This window comes from Heterodontus francisci, chromosome 3 (genome assembly GCF_036365525.1).
Source record: "Heterodontus francisci isolate sHetFra1 chromosome 3, sHetFra1.hap1, whole genome shotgun sequence".
NCBI lineage: Eukaryota > Metazoa > Chordata > Chondrichthyes > Heterodontiformes > Heterodontidae > Heterodontus > Heterodontus francisci.
In genome coordinates this window covers 96,576,096-96,591,841 of record NC_090373.1, presented here as the reverse complement: position 1 = coordinate 96,591,841, position 15,746 = coordinate 96,576,096, and the positions used below count along the sequence as shown (strand labels likewise).

The following is a 15,746-nucleotide window of genomic DNA, read 5'->3' as shown; positions in this document are numbered from 1 at the left end:
CCTTAACATCCTTCCAGATGTGTGGTTCCCCCAGAGTTGAACACAATACTCCAGCTGAGGCCTAACCAGTGTTTTGTGAAGATTTAGCATAACTTCTTTGCTCTTATACTATATTCTTCTACTAATAAAACCAAAGATCCCATATGCTTTTTGAACAACCTTCTCAATTTGTTCTGCCACCTCTAAAGATTTGTGTGCATACACCCCCAAGTTTCTGCATTCCTGCATTTTTAAAATGGTACCATTTAGTTCATATTGCCTCCTCTCATTCTTCCTATCAAATGTATCACTTTTCTGCATTAAATTGCATCCGCCATTGTCTGCCCATTTCACCAGTTTATGTCCTTCTGAGGTTCGTTGGTAACCACCTCATTGCTTACTACATTTCCAAGTTCTGCATCAGCTGAAAACCTTGATTATGTCCTATTCCCAAGTCCAGGTCATAAATATCAAAAAGAGCAATGGTCCGAATATCGATCTCTGGGGAACACCACTGTATATTTCCTTCCGATTGGAAAAACAACGATTCGCCACAAATCTCTGCTTGCTGTCTGTTTAATCCTGAGCTTTAATTTTGCTAATAAGTCTATTTTGTGGTACTTTCTCAATTGCCTTTCGAAAGTCAATATATACAACTGTTCTACCCTCATCAGACTTCTGCTACTTCTCCAAAATCACTAAAAACAGAAGCGCCAAATGATGAAGGCCCAAGAATAGCTTGGCAAGCTGCAGGTGCCTGTTGCATCACCACAAGCAGTTTGTCCAACAGAAACATACAATTTTGGCTTTGCCGTCAATGGCCCAAGGCTAAATCCCAGAGGGAGGGAGACTGATGGAAGAACTGTGGAGCCAGGAGGAGCATTTGCCCTGGAGTCACAGTAAGATAAAAAAAAAAGAAATTTACATACTTTTCAGTGGCAGCCGTGGGCTAGGCCACAGCCATGTCCAGAAAACCTGAGTGAGTCAGGCCTTGAGCCAGTCCAGTTTCTGGTACTGGTCTTTTGACAGGCATTAGGGCCCTTATAAGTATATGCAAGTTATCTAACACCAGTTTTAAAAAGCCAATCCGGATGCCTGAAAAGTTACCAAACCCAATTTTTGGTCTGACATTTTTCAGGCATTTTTGCAGCTTAGGATGTTACGACACAAAATTGCTCCTATTTGCACTTGCTTTACACATGTAAAACAGATGCAATGAGCACCAATTTCTACCCCATTATGTTACCATTCATCTCATTACTTGCTGTTTAACGGACCTTGCTGTGTGCAAATTGGTTGAGTATTTCCCTATTACAACAGTGACCACGCTTCAAAATTGGCTGTGATGTCCTTTGGGACATGCTGAAGTCGTGAAAATGCTACAGCAATGCAATTTTTTTATTAGACAACAGCTGGGCATGCCTGAGAAAAATCCTCAGGAAAATGAAAAAGCTTTGTAAAACTGGATTTTAGCAGAGTATTTAAATGCTGGAGCTGCTGGAACAAAAGGGGACCAGCTGTCATAATGTCTTCCAAATTGTAATGAGCCTGCCATCAAAATTGTTATTGTTATCACTTTGAGACAATGGGTATGTCATTAATACATTCCATCAATTACAATAATAATTCATACATGGTATGTTTGAATAGTTATAGTCATCTGAGCTCAGCAGGTGACTCCCAGTAGGGTGTCCACTCCCAGTAGGGTGGCTGCTGCTTTGATTGGCAGTTCAACTGGCCAATCCGAGAATATAGTGAGTTTGGGGGTGGGGGGGGGGGGGGCGGTGGGTGGAGATTAGAGGTCAAGCACTGGCCTTGGTATTCAGTTAAGGAAAAAAAATTGTGCTCTTCAAGAACAGACTATGAGAGCTGGGAAAGAATTCATACTTAGAGAAAGAAAGTTCTTGCAATGGGTTCAGGAAGAACATTGGTCTGTAAGTCGAATTAACTCACTGATAGGGTTAATGTGGCACCATTTGTTATTTTCTATGTTAAGAGGACTGTTACAAAGCAAGTTGAAATTTACTGTGCTGGTCTGGCAGCATCTGTGGAGAAAGAAGCAGAGTTAATGTTTCAGGTCTGTGACCTTTCATCAGATTTATTTCAGATTGCCAGCAGCTACAGTATTTTGCTTTTATTGAAATTTACTGTTTCTCTGTTTGTTGCATGTGAGGAAGCATGTGAGAGGAAAATATCTGTTTCACATAACCATCGATAAATTCTTAGTACGACTCAGAAGGTAATAACATCATGTGACTAGACAATGAACAGTAAAGGTAAACTGCTGACTGTAGGGTTCACTTATGGGAGGGACTGATGACTGAACCCCCAAAAATCTAGTTCTAGATCCATGTATTTTAAGTTAAACAATGTGATGAATTTTGCAAGGTATTTAACATAGAAAACATTTGAAATGCACAACATGTTGATTCTCATATGTATGAGAAAAGGTGTGCTAATGTTAATTTGAAGTTGTTAAATTAGTATATTCTCAATCCAGGCAACACCCCCTCTGCCTTTGGGCTTGGGAGAGGAGAATATGCATTGCCATTTAGGATGTTTTGCTGGAAAAAGATTTCAGTTCACAATGAATAGAAAATCAGCATTTCAAGCGTAGACTAAATTTTGTAGAGAGAAATATATGAGGGGAAAAAAGGAGCAAAACAGGTTTAGGATAAGGGCCTTTGGCTTCTTGGAAGAAGCAACTGGGTGCAGAAAAGGATTAATGGCGAAGTGGCTGCAGAGGAGTGGGGTGGGGAGGTTTCAAAGGTTGAGTGGGTCCTTGAAAGAGGAAGAGGTGGAGTAGTAATAAAAGTGAGAAAGCAAAAACAAAGAGGATTTGTATTGGGAAGGTGAAGGGGCAGTCAACATGATGGGAGCAAGGAGGTGAGGTAGAAGAACAAATGATTGGGGAAGGGGATGGAAATGAAGTCATATGTTCCCAATTTTGTGACATGGAAGCAACTATATTTTCCCTGCCTGGCAGTGATTTAAATATGTGAAAAATAAAAATTAATTTGTTCAAATGGTTAGTCAAAAGAGTGACATCTATAATTAGCATCCTTCAATTAGTTCAATAGGATCACATGAATCTGAGAGGCAATATAAAGTACAAATGAAAGCACATTTGAAACACTCTTTGACATTCCTCTTAAGGTAATCAGAATTCACCCCACTCCACTCCAAATACAGCCTGCAGCCTTTACTGTCTCCTTTCCCTACTACACCATCCACCACCTCTCCTCTGAAAGGAAAGGTGAGTAAAAGAATAAAAGGATAGAGAAGCAAAATGAGTGTTAAGGAAAAATGAGCAAAGAGAAAGAAAAAATTAAACAGAAACACAAGAGGAGAGAGAATCAGCAAAGTGAAGACTTCAGAGAGGAGCAAGAGAGTGACAGTATTCTGTCTTACTGTGTGCAAGATCATGGGAGATTGACTGACTAGTATTAGAATAATAATGTACCTAGTGTTCACTTGCATGATGAAGGTTCTGAGTTGCAAACCTATCACAAATATGTTTCATGCAGGTTATGATTACATGGAGCTTAATAGTAGGGCCCAAAGGCAATTACTTCTGTCTTCCAAATGTGTAACTTGAAGGAAATTGCAGCTTATCCAAGACTGGATGTCTGACCAGCTGTCTTGCAGCATAAAGTTGTGAAGGAGTTGAGAGAGGTGGTGGAGAGGTAGAGATGGGTGTCATCAGCATACATGTAGGACCTAACCCCATATCTATAGATAATTTTGTTAGGCGACAGAATTAGATGAAGAGGAGTTGCAGGCTAAAGATGGATCCTTGGGAGATTTTGAAGCTGACAGTGCAGGGAAGGGAGAAAAAGCCACTGCTTTGGTTATGATTGGATAGGAAAGAGGGCAGTCAGAGAAAAACTCAAGAGAAAGGATGGTATGGTTGACCATATTGAAAGTGGTCAAAGACGATGCTGTCGGATCCCTAATATTCTTCAGTTCATTCCTATTTTTCTTGTTCCCTTGGTTTAAACACTGATGTTTAATATCTATAGTTAGGCTAGCTGGCTTGGAGGTACTGAGAAAAAAATGTTTGAAAGTACTCAATTGGAAAGATAAGATTTCTGAATTGCTCTTGATATATATCTGTATCTCCACTCATATTAATTCACCTCTCTCATGCCGATGGGCTCAGAATCCCCTATAAGCCAGTGCATCATTGCGATCATCCCAATCACTGTTTAAATGCAGTTTTTTGGTAGAAAATGTAATGAGTTATTTGTGGTCATATGTAGCTAATTAGCATTTTCATTCACTGTTTAAAACTATTGCTATTGAAAAGGATCCTGAGATACAACTCATCTGCTTTTTGAATAAAACCACTGATTCTGCAAACCAGGTATGCTGTTCTGTTACTTGGTGTAATTTTTCACCTCCACACCCTGCCTAGAAGAAATTTTTGTTCATTTCATGGGATGTGAGCATTGCTGACAAGGCCAGCATTTGTTGCCCATTCCTAATTTCCCTTGAAAAGATGGTGGTGAGCCACCTTCTTGAACCGTTGCAGTCCATTTAATGTCAGTACACCCCCAGTGCTGTTAGGGAGGGCGTTCCTGGATTTTGACCCAGCAACAGTGAAGGAATGACCATGTCAAGATGGTGTGTGACTTGAAGGGGATCTTGCAGGTGGTGGTGTTCCCTTCTAAGTAGTAGAAGTTGCGGGTTTGCAAGGTGCTGCTGCAGGAGCCTTGGTGATTTGCACAACTCGGGCAATGTTTCCTGCGTACAGTACAATGCCTTTATTTTTTTGATATGGTATTATGATATATGATACTAATATTTTACTTCCTCATTCATGCCTTTGTTACCTCTCAACTTGCCTATTCCAATGCACTCCTGGCTGGCCTGCCACACCTATCCTCTGTAAACATGACGTTATCCAAAACTTTACTGCCCGTATCCTAACTCGTACCAAGTCCCATTCACCTATCACCCCTGTGCTTGCTCACCTACACTAGCTGCCAGTTAGACAATTTAAAAATTCTCACCCTTGTTTTCAAGTCTCTCCATGTCCTCGCCCTTCCCTACCTCCTGTAAGTCATCCAGTCACACAACCCTCCAAGGTATTTGTACACTGCCAATTCTAACTTCTTCACCAACCTGATTTTAATCGTCCCATCATTGGTGCTGTCTTCAACTGCCAAGGCCTTAAACCCTGAAATTCCCTTCCTAAACCGCTTTTCCTCTATTCTTCTCTAAGATGTTCTTTAAAACTTACCTCTTTGACCAACTACTTAATATCTCTTTATGTAGCTCGGTGTCAAATTTTGTTTTATAATAGTTCTCTGGAGCATCTTGGGATGTTTTATTAAGTTAAAGGTGCTATATAAATACAAGTTGTTGTTGCCTTTAACTTACTGGAATTGTATTAATTCGATTCACTCCAACATATGTAAATCCCTCATCCCGCACTATTAGTGGTAATTAAGCTCTTTCAAGCTGAATTACAGTAACACTTTTACCTATTAGTTTCAGGTAGCAGTATATTTAAATTGACAAGCAATCCTGTACATGGGCATGTAACCCAAAACTGCCAACTGGTAATTCAAGCACTGAAAAAATGTTTCTGATAGCACCTCACATAACACTAAAACTTGCCAATATACATTCACCCACCACCAACATGTGCAATAATGATTTCATGCATGCAGCACAAAGAAACTCTTGATAGCCCCTTCAAGCATTGCAGGATGGCACTAGCCCTTTCATTTAATTTGGGTTTTTTTCCCCGCAACTTCTGCTTGCACTGCAATTGTTGAAATTAATGTACATTTCTAGTGAGTTAGTTCCTAGTGTTATGTTGTCCAAAGCACCATTTGCTCAAACAAATTATGGCTGTCACTTCTGATTTTCTATTGATTTGCAGGCTTATTTCCCCAGGACACTCACAGCATAAGAACAGTTTTAACATCCTGAGTGGAAAAACTCACACTGAGGAGCTTTCTTACAAGAATTTGAGATGCTGTCTCAATGTGAGCAATGTTGATATGAAGTCATTTCACTGTTGTGTGCGGCATATGATTAAACATATGAGCAGCAGTTCCAAACATTATTTCCTAATGCAACAAAATGATAACAAATTTCTCCACTAAATACACAACCTGCAATCTGATAGGATAAGGGAATTATTTAACACACACATAACCATACTGAATGTGAAATATAATTGAATAACTAAAGGCATGTAAACAGTGTAACTCTCAAAGTGTAGGTTTCTCTATTTCATTAAACACTATCACTAAACTTGTAAACTTTTCACACACTTTTCCTAACTGATTTTCATTCTTTCATCTTTTACACGAATACAAGGCAACAGTCGGAAGGATGCCCATTTCATTGCACTACTAAACTAAAATTCTACTCATCCAACCTAAGGCCTGCGTGTAGACAGAGTCTCTGATTAGCTGTTTCTTATCACTATCCTCACATGACAGTGCAGATAAATCACTGCAAAAACATTTTAAATTAATCCTTTTTTGATCATGTTCTGATAAATACAACATTAACATATTAGGAAGGTTGTCCGAACAATTAGCACAAATACTTTAAAAGGCTCGGTTAAAACTTCATGCATTTCAGCTGCATCAGAGCCTTATAGCTGCCCTGATCATCCTTCCAACATGCTGGTCGGGTACTGTTCTCAGTACCACTCTACCAGGAACAAGGGGAGTTGTTTAAGTCTGGCACATAAAGTTCGGAGCTATTTGAGTTCTAGCGAATGAAAGAAAATAATTTATTTGCACTCCCCAACATAAACACTAGCGTCTGAATTTTAAGGAAATAATACTTAGATTATAGAGTTTCATTCCCAATTTGGTGTTCAATAAACATGGGTTTGAACTTAGTCATTTAAAAAAATATTATCTGCTATTGTTTTATCCTGACTGATAAGGCCATTTAGTTTCTGCAACACATCATTAAGCTGCAAGGATGCGTTCTAAGATGCACCTCTAACTACCAGCTTCTTCAGTGGTCTAATTTCCTCTTACGTACTGTTGGTTAGCTTGGTGTCCAAAATTGTACCTGTGAGACTTGGATTCTTAAAAGTACACAAACTTCTCGTTCAGTTTTATAATTAACATATTTTACTGTGATCTGAATTACTTGAGGATTGTTTTGCAATCGATTACAGAGTTTTTTTTTGCTAATGAGAGACTGAAAAGTAAACCCAGACATCCCTAACCCTGGTTACAAATGAAGCAAAGTGAAAAGCCCCGCGGTGTGGTTGTGTGCAGGGTTCAAAACAATCTGGCCAATCCAGCCGGGTTCAACATAAAGCAGCACCATCGAAATGTGGCAAGTTAATGTATTAACTAAATCGCTGCTTGGAACTACAATCTTCAAAACAATGAACGTTAGGTTTCACCTTTAATTTAGTGTTTGGGTAGCGCAGTGACTTCCTCGGTGCGGTATTATTAGACAGTGCGGCTTGACTAAGATCCTCCAACACTTCGATGATATCGTCAAGCACGCACCTCTTGTCGCTGTTCCGCAACATACAGATATGAGAGAAAGAATAACTGAATCCCGAACCGTTGACTCGCATCTCCAGCACGGCTTTGTGCATCTGCAAAATCTGATCGGCTCTCTCCAGGATATCAGCCCCCGAAAGGGAGGTAAGTACCACCCTGCCGTATCTGCCCGGGGTATGCAGGTCCGAGTATAGGTTGTTCTTGGACTGGTTGATCGAGAAAAGGCTGTTCACCAGGGTCCTCTCGATCTTGGCCAGGCTGTGCTTGGGCGCCACCAGCAGCTCCAGGTCAGTTTCCCGCTGAAATTTATTCAGGAAGGTCGCCCCGAACAGAATGGACAGGATGGAGGGGATTGTCAGGAAAAAGACGGGATGCCTGCTCACGAATAATCCCAACCAGTAGAAACATCCCTTCAGCCCTGAGTGCACGACTTGTCGCAGCATCCTCCTCCAGCTCTTGCAGATCCCCCAGCCCTGGATCTTCCTGTAAAGCTCATCTGACATCTGGCTTTGCTCCTTTTACATGTTAATCCAAACCAATCCCTTTTGGGTATTACTCTGGAAACACTGCAGCAATTCGTAGCAGACCGCCAACTATTGATCACTCAGAGCTTTTTTTTTCTTGTTGTTAAAGGCCAGCCCCCGTTTCGCCATTGAGCGGTAATAGTTGTATTCTTTTCACCGCATCGCCCTCCATGCATGTGTGCATTCGGGAGCAGTACAGGACTGTTGGAAGTGCTTTATAGGCGTACTCTAATTTATCGACCTACTGGAACCAAGTGTGTGGTTCTGAATGGGGGAGGACGCCGAATGTCTATTTTTAGAGTCTTCCACACAACGCTGGATTTCGATTGAATGGGGAGAACAGGCACTGAACTAGAATCCTTCAAATCCCCAGGAGGATTTTGCTGAAATGTACTAAACTCGGAATGATCGGCTTCTGCTTTAAAATTGCACAAGTTGCAATTTTTGTTTCTGCACCGCCACCAACCCCCCCCCCCCCCGCACCACCTCCCCGGGCCCAGCGAAGTCTTGTTCGTTGTCTGGATTTGTATTCAAAAGTGAGTCTTTAAAACCGATAGAAAATGAAACACCTTCTGATTGTCATCACTGGGACCCTGCAACGGTTATCGAGGAATCAAATTATGGAGAAATCACTGAGTTCCGTCTCTCACTCTCTCTCTTTGCATGAGTGGTTTAACCCAATCGGCAGGGTCTTTTTTTTGTACAGTAACTACAGTATTTCCAACAGCGTGTTGGTTTATAACTAATCATCTAAAATGTTGTATAGTTCCACGAGATTTTACCAATCTTTTTGTATTTTATCTGTATTCCTATCTTTTCATTTGCCCTTGTATGTAATACAGATTTTATAAATAAGAGTAAATGATCTCAATTATATAATGGATGGAATATATTAAATTCATTATGAGGATTGTTTAAAACAGGTGAGAGAATTTTCTTTTCTTTTACTACTTAATCCTTCTATTGATAGCTTTCCAGTTACCCTTGCTGGAAAGTGCATGTTTATGGGCATTGAGTGAGGGCAGGATTGAGTTTGGCATCAAAGCTTTTCAATGAGCAAATGACTCCAAATTTCATTAGTTCCAAATTTCAAGCTTCATTCCCAATGTAAAATGACTGGGAGTGCAGTGGAGAGGACAGAATTTCCAGCAGGACCTGGGCACTCCTGGTCACTCACCAGAAAAGCTACCATGGGAAATTTTCTGAGGGGGTCAGATGTGGGTGAAAGTTAAGTCCACCTCAAACGAGGCATGTGACTTCAGGAGGTGGCTGGCAGTCTGGCTCCCTCACATCCCATACCTCTTGTGTTCTCAGCCATTTGGACGTTAGCAAGATCACAGCATTGAAGCCCATGGACTGAATGCAAGTGGGGCCCACTGGCATCTCTAGGCTGGGGCTGTGGCCTGGAAAACCCCAGATTCAGTGTTTAGTTTTTTCCCATCCACCGTCTCTTACAAAGGGGACCAATTAAGTGCACAGCAGCGATTTTGGTGGAGGCCATTCAGCAGCATCTCCGTGTGACCTTTCAGCATTGCGTCTTCCTCCCCCAACCCCTCTAAATGACACTGAAGCTGGGCCCATTACTGGCAGAGGCCCCCACTGGCAATATTTAAATCTCGCCTCTGAGTCACAAGGTCCCAGGTTCAAGTCCCACTCCAGGGCTTCGGCACAAAAATTGAGGCTGACATTCCAATGCAGTACTGAGGGAGCACTGCACAGTCAGGGGTGCTGTCTTTCAAATGAAACGTTAAACCGAGGTCCCATCTGCTTACTTAGGTAGATGTAAAAGATCCCATAGCACTATTCCGAAGAAGAGCAGGGGAGTTATCCCTGGTGTCTTGGCCAATATTTATCCCTCAATCAACATCACAAAAACAGATTATCTGGTTGTTATCACATTGCAGTTTATGGGAGTTTGCTGTGTGCATACTGGCTGCTGTGTTTCCTGCATTACAACAGTGACTGCACTTCAAAAAGTACTTCATTGGCTGTAAAATGCTTTGAGATATCCAGTGGTAGTGAAAAGCGCTATATAAATGCAAGTCTTTTTTTTCGACCCTGCCCTGACCCCAGGTATTTTGATTGGGTCAGAAGCAGAGGTCAGTGGTGCACTTCTGCACTTAAGATGGCAGAGTGAGACATGAAACTTTCAGCCTCATTATATGGGCTCAAAGATGAAGCATTCCATTTGGTTCTAGGAGGCCTGCTGGTGACTGGAGTCATGTCCCTAAACTGATGATGTCATCGACAGAGCCAAGGCCAAAGAGAATAAAATTTACAAAACAAAAATCACAAAAGATTTATATCAAAAAAAGTTGCATCTCTGTTCTCTAACAGAAGCAGGCATGTAGTGAGTATGTTGAAATTAGAGAATTTAGAGTAGGTTAAGAATGAGAGTAGAATAAGGGAGGAGCAGAGATCAAGAGAATTGGTTTTGATTGGGGAACTGTATCAAGGAGTGGTTGTAAATGTTTTTTAAAATTACCCAAACGCAAAGAGAATTAAAATAGAGTGGAGAGAGGTTCGGGAAATGGGACCAAATCGATTCCTTATTCAGAGAACTGGTGGGAACAAGATGGACAGGTGGTCTTGTACTGTAAAATTCTGTGATTACAGAAGTGTATGCAACATATCGCTACCTTGGGCTCAATGTGTGCTTCCAGATCAAGTTATAGCACATGAGAACTGAGGATTGAGAGGTAAGCCACTAGATAGCAACAGAAGAATAAATAGGGATATGAATGCAGCCCCTCTCAACTACCATCTACTGCAGTATGTGAAAGGGTCAGCTAAAGCTAGTACATGGAGTGTAATGCCCTACAATATCTTTACAAATTCTACCCCTCCTGGCTGATGAGAGGGCTGCATTTCAAAAAGTGCATTGTTACACATGCTATGACTGGGTCCCTGCATTCAGCCATTCTGGCAGCAGTTTGGGAAGGGGCTCTTAGGACTGGGTCATTACTCCATGTGGAGTTTTTGGGGTTTTAGTGGCCCAATCGATCAAATAGAAACAAATCCTTGATAGCTTGTGACTGTGTTCAGTATTGATTCATTCTTAACTTGCGACTACAATGATGTACCTGTAGACACCAGCTTATACCTTTGAACCAACCATTGGATAATGAGTCACTGGAAATATGCAAGCTAGTGCAGCTGTCACTGCTAGCCGCAAGTTATGATAAATTGCAACCCTCCCCACAATAAATGTATGGATGAAACGCTTGAGACATACATGTGTCAGAATGGATATATACAGAACCTGCCAGACATTCCTGTTCACACAACCTAGCTGCTCCCAGGAAGAAAAGAATGAATTTATACTGAACACAGTCACAAGCAATCAAGGATTTATTTCTACCTTTGACATAACAAAATGTTCCAAGGTGCTTCACAGGAACATTATCAAACAAAATTTGACACTGAGCCGCATAAGGAGCTATTAAGGCAGATGACCAAAAACTTGATTAAAGAGTTAGGTTTTAAGAAATGTTTTAAAGAAGGAACGAGAGGCAGAGAGGTTTAGGAACATAGGAAGAGGAGTTGGCCATTCAGTCCCTCAAGCCTGGTCCGCCATTCAATGATATCATGATTGATCTGTGACCTAACTCCATATAACCACCTTTGCCCCATATTCCTTAATGGGGTTGGATAAAAAAAAACTATTAATCTCATACTTAAAATTAACAATTGATCTAGCATCAATTGCTGTTTGCAGAAGATTGTTCCAAACTTCTACCATCCTTTGTGTGTTGAAGCAGTCCCTAAGTTCACTCCTGAAAAGTCTGGCTTTAATTTTTAGACTCTGCGCCCTGTCTCTATCTACCTTTCGGGAGAGAATTCCAGAGCTTAGGGTCTTGGCAGCTGAAGGCATGCTGCCAGTGGTGGAGTGATTAACATTGAGGATGTGCAGGAGGCCAGAATTGGAGCACCACAGGTTTCTTGAAGGGTCGTGGGGCTGGAGGAGATGAGAGATAGGGAGGGGTGAGGCCATGAGAGATTTGAAAACCTGGATGAGAATTTTAAAGTCGAGGTGTTGCTTTACTGGGAGCCAGTGCAGGTGATGGGTGAAAGGGACTTAGTGTGAATTAGGATATGGGCAGCCGAGTTTTGGCTGGCCTCAAGTTTACAGAAGTTAGAACATGGGGCGGGGTGGGCAGGTGTGCATTGGAATAGTCAAGACTGGAGGTAACAAATACATGAATGAGGGTTTCAGGAACAGTTGAGCTGAGATAGGGGTGGAGTCATGCGATGTTAGAGGTAAAAATAGATGGTCTTAGTGATGGCGTGGATGTGTGGTTGGTAGCTCATCTCATTGACAAATATGACACTAACTTTGCGAACAGGCTGGTTCAGCCTCAGACAGTTGCCAGGGAGAAGGAATGGAGTTGGTAGCAAGGGAAGGGAGCTTGTGGTGAGGTCTGAAGACAATGGCATCGGTCCTCCCAATATTTAAGAAATTTCTGCTCATCCAGTACCAGATGTCGGCCAAGCAGTCAGACAATTTTAGAGACAATAGAGTGGTCAAGAGAGATGGTGGTGAGGCACAGTTGCATGTCTTCAATGTACATGTGGAAAGTGACACTGTATTTTTGGATGTTGTCACCAAGGATGCATATAGATAAGAAACAGGAGGAGGGGTCAAGGATAGCTCCTTGAGACTCACCAGAGGTACTGGTGCTGGAGCAGGAAGAGAAGCTGTTGCAGATGATTCTGCAGTGATGGTTGGATGGATAAGAATGCACACAGTTCCCTGAATACACTTAATTGCACCAACATGCTTGACGTAGCTTGATGATTTTCCTAAACCTCAAAATATTTCCTCAAAGGTAACATGGCCAAAATTGGTGGAATCGTACATGTAAATCATTGTTAGTTTGGCTCAGTGGGAAAACTCACCTGCGTTAGAAGGTCATCATAGGTTCAAGCCACAATCCAGAGACTTTAGCACATAATCTAGGCTGACAATTCAGTGCTGCACCATTGTAGGTGTAGTCTTCTGAATGAGACGTTAAACTGAGGCCCTGCATGGCCTCTCAAGTACTTAACAATTTGAGTAATGGCAAATTAGCAACTTCTTTTTACATAATACAACATTTTATTGTACATAGGAACAGGAGTAAGCTGTTTAGTCCTTTGAGCTCACTGCCATTCAGTGAGATCATGTTCTGCAACCTAACTCCATGTACCCACCTTTGCCCCATAACCCTTAATACCTTTGGCTAACAAAAGTCTATCAATACAAAAGCAAAGTACAGCAGATCCTGGAAATCTGAAACAAAAACAGAAAATGCTGGAGATACTGAGCAGGGCACAGGCAAGAAACATTAACTCTCTACAGATGCTGCCTGACCTGTTCAGTATTTCAACATTTTCTGTGTTTGTGCTAAAAATCTATAAATCTCAGATTTAAAATTAACAATTGATCTAGCACCAATTACCAGCTGTGGAAGAGAGTCCCAAACTTCTGCCATCTTTTGTGTGAAGAAGTGTTTTCTAGTTTCGCTGCTGAAAGGCCTGGCTTTAATTTTTAGACTATGCCCCCTTGTCCTAGACTCCCCAACTAACGGAAATATTTTCTCCTACTCTCTATCTGTTCCACATAATATCTTATACTTCAACAGTTAATTACAAAATTAATGATGAAATCATGATGTCAGAACATGAAAATAGTTTTAAAAGCCAGGAAGTAAAGGTACGTTTTGGTAGAGCTGCTGTAAACTGGCTTTCCAAATCCAAAGTGACCTCGGAGGTGATTTGCTCTTAACTCACTCAATGCAGTGTAAATGAATCCTAACAGTACTGTCATTGGCCAGTGCGTGATTGACACTGGATTTCACCGACCTAGGCTCAACTATCACCAGTAACCTGTCTCTAGATGCAGAAATCAACAAGCGCATGGGAAAGGCTTCCACTGCGATGTCCAGACTGGCCAAGAGAGTGTGGGAAAATGGCGCACTGACACGGAACACAAAAGTCCAAGTGTATCAAGCCTGTGTCCTCAGTACCTTGCTCTATGGCAGCGAGGCCTGGACAACGTATGTCAGCCAAGAGCGACGTCTCAATTCATTCCATCTTCGCTGCCTCCGGAGAATACTTGGCATCAGGTGGCAGGACCGTATCTCCAACACGGAAGTCCTCGAGGCGGCCAACATCCCCAGCTTATACACACTACTGAGTCAGCGGCGCTTGAGATGGCTTGGCCATGTGAGCCGCATGGAAGATGGCAGGATCCCCAAAGACACATTGTACAGCGAGCTCGCCACTGGTATCAGACCCATCGGCTGTCCATGTCTCCGCTTTAAAGATGTCTGCAAACGCAACATGAAATCCTGTGACATTGATCACAAGTCGTGGGAGTCAGTTGCCAGCGTTCGCCAGAGCTGGCGGACAGCCATAAAGGCGGGGCTAAAGTGTGGCGACTCGAAGAGACTTAGCAGTTGGCAGGAAAAAAGACAGAGGCACAAGGGAAGAGCCAACTGTGTAACAGCCCCGACAATCAAATTTTTCTGCAGCACCTGTGGAAGAGCCTGTCACTCTAGAATTGGCCTTTATAGCCACTCCAGGCGCTGCTCCACACACCACTGACCACCTCCAGGCGCTTACCCATTGTCTCTTGAGATAAGGAGGCCAAAGAGATTGACACTGGATGCCCAAAATGTAAAAGTGTGTTTCCATGGTCCGCATTTTTAAAAAAAGCACAAAACAATCAAATTACGTTTAAGTAGTTCAAATCGGTATGTTAAATTGCGACATTTTAAACTGTCTAAATGTAGATGACTAGGTCTTTCAAACTATTCCCATCTTCCTAATGAGCTTTATTTGTTCAACTGTTCAGTGAAGACACACATTATAAACATGAAAATATCACTGCCTATCCTTAGCAAAGAAGATTTTTTCTGCTCAGAAGTAAACATAGCAACTTAAAGCTCCACAGGTCCTCTGAACAAAATGATTTTCAGCACCATCTTTACTGATCAACAGACGACAAGCAAAAACTGATTGTGATGGTAAATGATCTTTTCAGTTATGCAAAGATTTGATTATAGTTTGCTAGCTGTTTCAGTATTCTATACTAATTTTCATAATTATGCTGCATATAGAGAAATCATTAGTCTAAAAATAATTTTTACTTGATGAAAGAAATGAAAATGTGGCATAATTTGCAAACAGATGCGCACAATGCTATTTGTATGCAACTTGAACAGGACCACACTATTCAGGATTAATTGGACAAGGTTGTGTCTTTTAAAATGGTTATGCAAAAAGACAACTATTTGTTTCCAAAAGGCTTCACAGGAATATACTTTTGGAAAAGTCATTTTGGTTTTATTTGAGGTAGTTGGAGCTTGGAGTGAGATGTTTTGTGGGAGCAGAGTTGAGGGAACATTACTCTGTACCTATTCTGAAATTATATCTGACATTGGTCCCCAAAAGTAGAAACCAAACTCTGACATTATTCACCCTAGTGTATATGATCAAAGTTAAATATTTGATTAGTCACACTCCTATTGGTTTAAGATAGCTTAAGATTTTGCAGTGTTATCCCAAAGATTCAAAACATATGCCAAAATGAGTCAGAGAATATGCAATGCTTTTATTTATAAACTTCATTGACAAAGGAAGAGTCCTTTGGGGAAAATATGGCAGTTTATTCAGAATCAATTTGTAACTATTTTATACTTCAATCCTGATTTTCCTGGTGTATATGTTTGATTTAACAAATGGAAAGATGCCAGTTTGC

The 15,746-nt window shown here is 41.4% G+C and overlaps 1 protein-coding gene across 1 annotated transcript in view; it reads right to left on the bottom strand.

Annotated features, from left to right (window-relative positions):
- Positions 1-7,981, bottom strand: part of ptchd4 (patched domain containing 4) — a 105,329-nt gene extending 97,348 nt beyond the window's left edge. Inside the window, exon 1 of the mRNA XM_068018016.1 lies at positions 7,373-7,981. Coding sequence (XP_067874117.1) covers positions 7,373-7,981 — 609 coding nt within the window. The remainder of the gene's footprint in view (positions 1-7,372) is intronic.
- Between the last annotated feature and the right edge of the window lie 7,765 nt (positions 7,982-15,746).